At 31.5% G+C, this 6,248-nt stretch overlaps 1 protein-coding gene across 1 annotated transcript in view; it reads left to right on the top strand.

Moving 5' to 3' along the window:
- The window catches only part of LOC108570352 (serine/threonine-protein kinase ULK3-like), a 13,498-nt gene extending 7,535 nt beyond the window's left edge, over positions 1-5,963 (top strand). The window contains 5 exon segments of the mRNA XM_017932199.1: positions 2,540-2,801; positions 2,904-3,107; positions 3,864-4,048; positions 5,808-5,833; positions 5,835-5,963. Of these exon segments, the coding sequence (XP_017787688.1) occupies positions 2,540-2,801; positions 2,904-3,107; positions 3,864-4,048; positions 5,808-5,833; positions 5,835-5,868 (711 nt within the window). The 3' untranslated portion in view covers positions 5,869-5,963.
- The last annotated feature ends 285 nt before the right edge of the window (positions 5,964-6,248 follow it).

Here is a 6,248-nt window from a genome sequence, read left to right as displayed (position 1 = left end):
TTTCTTCGTTCTCGTATATACGAAAGTTTCGAGCAGACTTAGAAACTTAGGACGAAACCTTATCGAAAATTGAAGTTGAATACTTTCGCTTGATAACGTCGATGATCGAACAAGTTTTTCCAAAACGTTTCGATATCGCGGAAGGATCCAAAAGTTTATTAACGAGAAATTAGAACGTGCTGTTTTCTGGTTTTGTTTTTAAAAAGCACAAAAGCCTTTTCAATTCTATTTTGAAATATTTGAATACAGGAAGTGTACGATTATTTTGGACAATGCAAATTTTTATTATTAAACGACTGCACTCATTATTCGGATCATCTTGGAACCTTTTTCTGTTAGATCGTAAACACTTGCCTATATCTTATCTATAACTGTATAAGATATATGCATAAGTTATGTACAACGTAATCATGTGTTGCATCTGATAAGTATACTTGTATAAAAAAAAAACAGAGATACATAGTCGGATACAGTTATATAACGAGATATAATTGTAACACACATCTTAACTACGGTTTGTAAGAGTCCAAGATAATATACAGGGTGTCCCACTAATTCTGTCCACCTCAAGTGTCTCCGTTATTTCAAGTGATAATAACCGATATTGACGAAACTTTGGTATACTATAGTACTGAAAGAAATATTTTTTTTTATCGGTACTCGTCCATATTAAAGGGGAGAAAATCGCCCTCGAAGATGAGGGTAATAAACATTTTTGGTCGAAATTATTTATTATTTTTAGTTTTATATTTCCACTATTTTTCCACTAGTTTATACTGTTTCTCTATCTCTAATAGTTTTCGAGATATTAGACTAAATGTATTTACTACCTGCAACTTTGAGGCCGATTTCCACCCCTTCACTGTGGACGTTTACCGATGACAACAAAATACGCGTGGAATATTTTTTTGAAACTACTATATATCAAAGTTTCACGAAAATCGGTGATTATCACTTCGGGATGTTCCCCTGTTAGAAAAGTTGTGTGGCTGCAGAAGGGTATTTACCATAAGGCGCATTAGGCGCAAGCTGGGGCCTCGCGCTCTATGGGGCCACATTTTAAAACCTTGTGTTATTTTTATTTTATTAAAATGAGTTACTGTGGAAATGCCGACTTTTATTTTTAACCCTTTCGCTGTTCAGCCCGTATGTCGCGTCATGCGGACACGCCGAAAAAGATACCCGGTACTTGTACTGTCCAGACTGCGTATACTGTGTATTTGTTTGTTTTAAAATATACTACACAAACGGTACATATTAATCAATAATTAAACAATTATATGAAAAGTCCACATTTCAAGTGTATTTTCAAGTGTTTTCGAACATAAAAGAATTTTACTGCTGAACGTCAACTTTTTAATTTACAGCGAAAGGGTTGATAAACTTAGATAAACAAAAAAAATGTGTATGAATTGGATTAACTGAAATAGACCTGTTCTTTGGAGGCCTCGTAACGATGGTTACGCCTAGGGCCTCCAAAAGTATAAGTGCGGCCCTGTGTGGTTGCAAGAAAAATGTAACAGTTTCTTTAGCATTATGCTCGAAGTGTAAGAAGCGTTCTTGATGAAATTTTGCCAAATCGATGGACCGGACACGGACGTACAGTTTCCTGGCCAATTCGATCCCTTAGATTTAACGCCCTTAGATTCTTTTTCTTGTGAGGAACACTGAAAAATCTTGTGTTCGAGAAACACCGACCACACCGCAAGATATGATGCAACGGATTACTGCATCGTGTGCACGAATAAACCCCGAGACGATAAGGCATGCAAAGGACTGAACGGTTCACAGATTACAACACGGCGACACTTCGAAAGTGTTTCAAAATGAAAGTAATAAGGTGGACAAAGTGGAATATCTCAGAAACAGTGACTTCTAGGATAAATGTATCTTAATACTTTTATATTCACAATTCGCTATTCTATCTAATTTGATTATAAAAAATTGGACATTAAATTAAAAAAAAAAAAAAATTGATATGTATAAAGATGTTACTGAAACTAACCCTATGTCTTTCTTGCAATCATACAACTTTTCCAAGTAACGTTGTCGCTAATTACTTGAAATGATGCAGATACTTGAAGTGGACAGATTTGATGGAACACCCTGTATATGAAAATATATGTTCCAGTCGAATGTGGAGACAAATCAGCAGTATGCAAACAACAGTATGAAACGCTATGAAGAGAAATATGAAAAAAGGGGAAAAATTAATTTTCCATTCGATGGAAAAAATGCACGAGCAGAAAAATTGAGAAAATTTTTCATTCTTTCTAAAATTTCTTTTATTTCTATTTAAAGGAAACTTTTAGTTGTTTATTTATTTATTAAGCTATTTGTTCGAAAAAAAGGGACAAAATTAATGTTCCATTTAATTAGAAAAATGTAGGAGCAGAAGAATTGAGAAAATTTTTAATTCTTAAATTTTCTTTTTTTTTTCTCCTTTATTCCTCTTTAAACCAAACTTCGAGTTATTTATTAAGCTATTTGTTCATCGATGTTTAACAACTTTTATACGGTTAATATGATGAAATCACAGTTACCGAGAGGATCGCACATATCGCGCGAGTGCAAGGATTTATTGTTGTCCTTGTTGAGGCACAATCCTGACGAGAGGATAACGTTCGATGAATTCTTTGCTCATGAGTTTTTGGATTTCGCTCACGCGCCAACGAAGGAAAATTATGATAAGGCGGCAGAGATAGTGCAAAATGCTGTGCGAATGGACGCGGAGAAAAATTCGAAGGAAGCGTTTCATTTATACTGCGAGGCTCTTAGATATTTCATTCCTATTGTAACAAGTAAGAAATAGAGATACTCGATACGATACGAATAAATAACGACCCCTCTTAAATAAATCTAATATAATTAATCGATGATTTAATTATGTGTTACTTTAATAGGTGAGACTGATTTAAAGCGGAAGCAGAGTTTGAGGTTACGCATAAATGATTATATTAGAAGGGCAGAAGTGCTGAAAGCATCATGTATAGATAATAGTAACGATAAAGATAAATGTGAACAGGTAGAAGATAAACGAAATTCTTGGACTATTCCAAGGATACCATTTACAAATAGCGGATCGTCATTTGAATACAATGAACTACGTTTGTATTAATTGTTTTTGTTTTTAATGCAACAATCCCTTCGATAAAACATGAGCATAATAGTATAACATATATCTGGAAATTTGTAAAGAATATTTTTGTTGTTTTTGTATAAAATTCAGTACTTTAGCTGCACGTTCTTTAATTAACTTTATCTCTATATTAAATTACAAGAAGAGGTACAGCTTTTAATTATACTGCCAGTAAAATTTATTTCTGCAAAAAGTATAGTATATAATGGGTGCATTAAAATTGATTAAAAATCATTTTTCATTTAAATCCATACAAGGTAGTTGCAGGCTGTTATATAATTCCAATTAGGAACGAGAAAGTTTCTGATATATTTTAGTTTACAATTTATTCATTATTCGTCGTTAGGGGTATAGTAGTACGTTTCGACGGAATTCCAATAAAAAGAAAGAAAAAAAGTACGACCGCGTATTAAACCCACTGAGATGGAACGGAATCTTTACTATATCTTAGCTAGTAATAAAAAGAAAAGATTCTTTCCTAACGCTGCTTGTGTACCAACAATAAGCTGTAATTGACAGTAACTGCTAATTGAACATTCATTCTATTAATATCGCTCGTTAGTTAGAGATATTACATTATGATTATGTTCCGCTATTGTAACATAAAGCGTTAAGCATGTATAATTGTAGGTTAGGTTAGGTTCGAGTTTGAATAATACGTAAAAAAAGAACGAAAAATTGCGAAATTATTACGGCTATGTTTATCGTATGTATTTATCGATAGGAATGCTTAGCAAAAGTACAACAAGCATGGCGGATGCGCTCGAAATAGGAGAAGTCGCCGAACTGTATGTTGCTGAGGGAAATTACGCGGTTGCATTCGAAAAATTTCAATCGTGTCTAGGACTGTTGTTACCCCTGTTATGGAAAGAACCAGCGGGTCGAAGAAAGGACTTATTGCACAAACAGGTGATCATTCATACTAATTTGTATTTTCAATTGATTTTTCAAGTAATTTATAGGTTAGGAAGCTTTGTATATAAAGATGTATAGAAAAAAGAATTCAAACACCAAATAGATAAATTACAATATGAATGTTTCATGAAAACAATTTCAGGTTACTTGGATTATTCATTTTTAGGATTTTTATATTGTGAAATTGAAATATACGATTTTAGGAATCACAGTGTGGTTGTAACGAGCACTTAAACTGTACACAACTTCATTTTTTTTTAGTTTTGCCAAGAATATTTCGGAATATTATTCTACACATGTGAAGCTATTAATTAGTATAAAGGAATTTTCGAGTTTTGACAAGAATATCGATTTTTCGAGCTCAAGACATCAACTTACCCCCTTAAGTAACTTAAAGTAGAACTGTGTATAAAATTTCTTTTATTTCCTATGTTGGTTTACGCAGGTATGAAATATACCTGCCTCAAAAAAGGAACAGCAAAATAAAAGAAAAGTCGGCTATTTTAATAGCTTACTTGATAGGGAGTATGCAGCGGGTAGTACAATAGCACGTTTATAACGTTGCCACCATAAATGTGGCAACTGGACGCGGTACTAATGAGATGTGGAAACATAATTTTCAGTTGATCGATGTCCTTCTTTTTTTAAAAAGTCCATTAATTGTACCAGTTTACTGTGTCAGTCGCAGATAGAATTTTTTTTTTATGTCGGTAAATATTTTCCACGAATTTTAGCAGAATCCGTGATATATAATAAAAGTAAAGAGTAGGATTTATTAAAATGAAAATAACTCGAGATTAAATTTACTCTGAAATATCGTGTATCCTTAAATACTATTGAAATTTTCATGATATTGTTTAAACAATAAATTCATCTTTTTATATTTTTCATACTTACATTGAAACATATTCGTTTCATTGTTTTACAATATATCTGTATGTAAAATTATAAATTTATTTAATTAATTTTTTGTATATTAATTTTCGAAATATCTTATTTATTTCTATAAATGAAGGTAATATCTATTAAATTAATTTCGTTCCACACTCTTCCATTCCATTTCCTCGTTATTCATTATTTTTATTTCATTTCGTGGATTCTCTCATAAATATTAAATTTTTTTATGATATATAAAATCATTTCATTGCATCGTTCGTTATTTGTTAATATTTGTCATAATTATAGAACTATAGAAACAAGGTGTTACGAGTAAATTATATGCTTGGAGGTATCTTAATTTAACGAGCTCTCCGTTATAAATGAACTTTTATGTATATCAATTTAAACAATAAATAATCATTAGCAGCTGCATATTACTTTCTACTAAATAACAGATGATCATTAGGTAACAATTAGTGTTTCATAGTGTACATCAAGGTAAATTGTTATGGTCGATAATTATAGTATTCATTCAAGCATATCTGATTTCTGATAAACATCGCTATTAAATATTTTATACACTTTAAATTTATAACCGTTTGCCAATGATAAAAATCTTTTTAAGTACACTGCAAATTTTAATAAAAGATTTGTTAAAAGGATATTTTTTCATAACAGTAGAGGAATGAGTAATTTCAATATTGCGAAACAAATAATTCGATGTAACGGGTGTAATTAAATTTTATGATTACTCGTAACATTTATTACGTTTATAAATCAATGTATATTTATTGTATGTATATTTAACGATGTATGCATGATTGTGCGCAGTATTATATTTTTTCACATTGTATAACGTTATGCTAATTGACAGGTACAATTTTGGATGAAAGAAGCCGAAAACCAAAGGCCTTTTAGCTGCTAAAGAGACATAGAAGAGTCCACAGTAATGTAGCACTGATACGTTCGAGCAATGTATAATGCAGTGATTCACATTTTCCATTTAATATAGAATGTTATTTTCACTGGCAACGCGCACTTAAATTTTTGCGAAATAAATACAAATACTGTGCCATCCGTGTCACACTATGTAATGTATGTATGTATATCTTTCTCGTTTATTTATGAAAAAATAAACAATTTTGTATTTAATTTTTCAATGCAAATGGTATTACTTTATAAATATAATATTCCTCTGCAACATATTATTTGGAATATTGCGCAACGTGTAAAAGCTGCAATGGATCATGCCCCCTTATTTATTAAAACCTTTTCTAAAAATACGCACGAAATATACCGCATGAAGTAAAGTAGT

The sequence above is a fragment of the Habropoda laboriosa genome, unplaced genomic scaffold (genome assembly GCF_001263275.1).
Source record: "Habropoda laboriosa isolate 0110345459 unplaced genomic scaffold, ASM126327v1 scaffold70, whole genome shotgun sequence".
In the NCBI taxonomy this organism is placed as follows: Eukaryota; Metazoa; Arthropoda; class Insecta; order Hymenoptera; family Apidae; genus Habropoda; species Habropoda laboriosa.
Note: the sequence above shows the minus strand (reverse complement) of the source record. Positions and strands in the feature narration are given on the sequence as shown.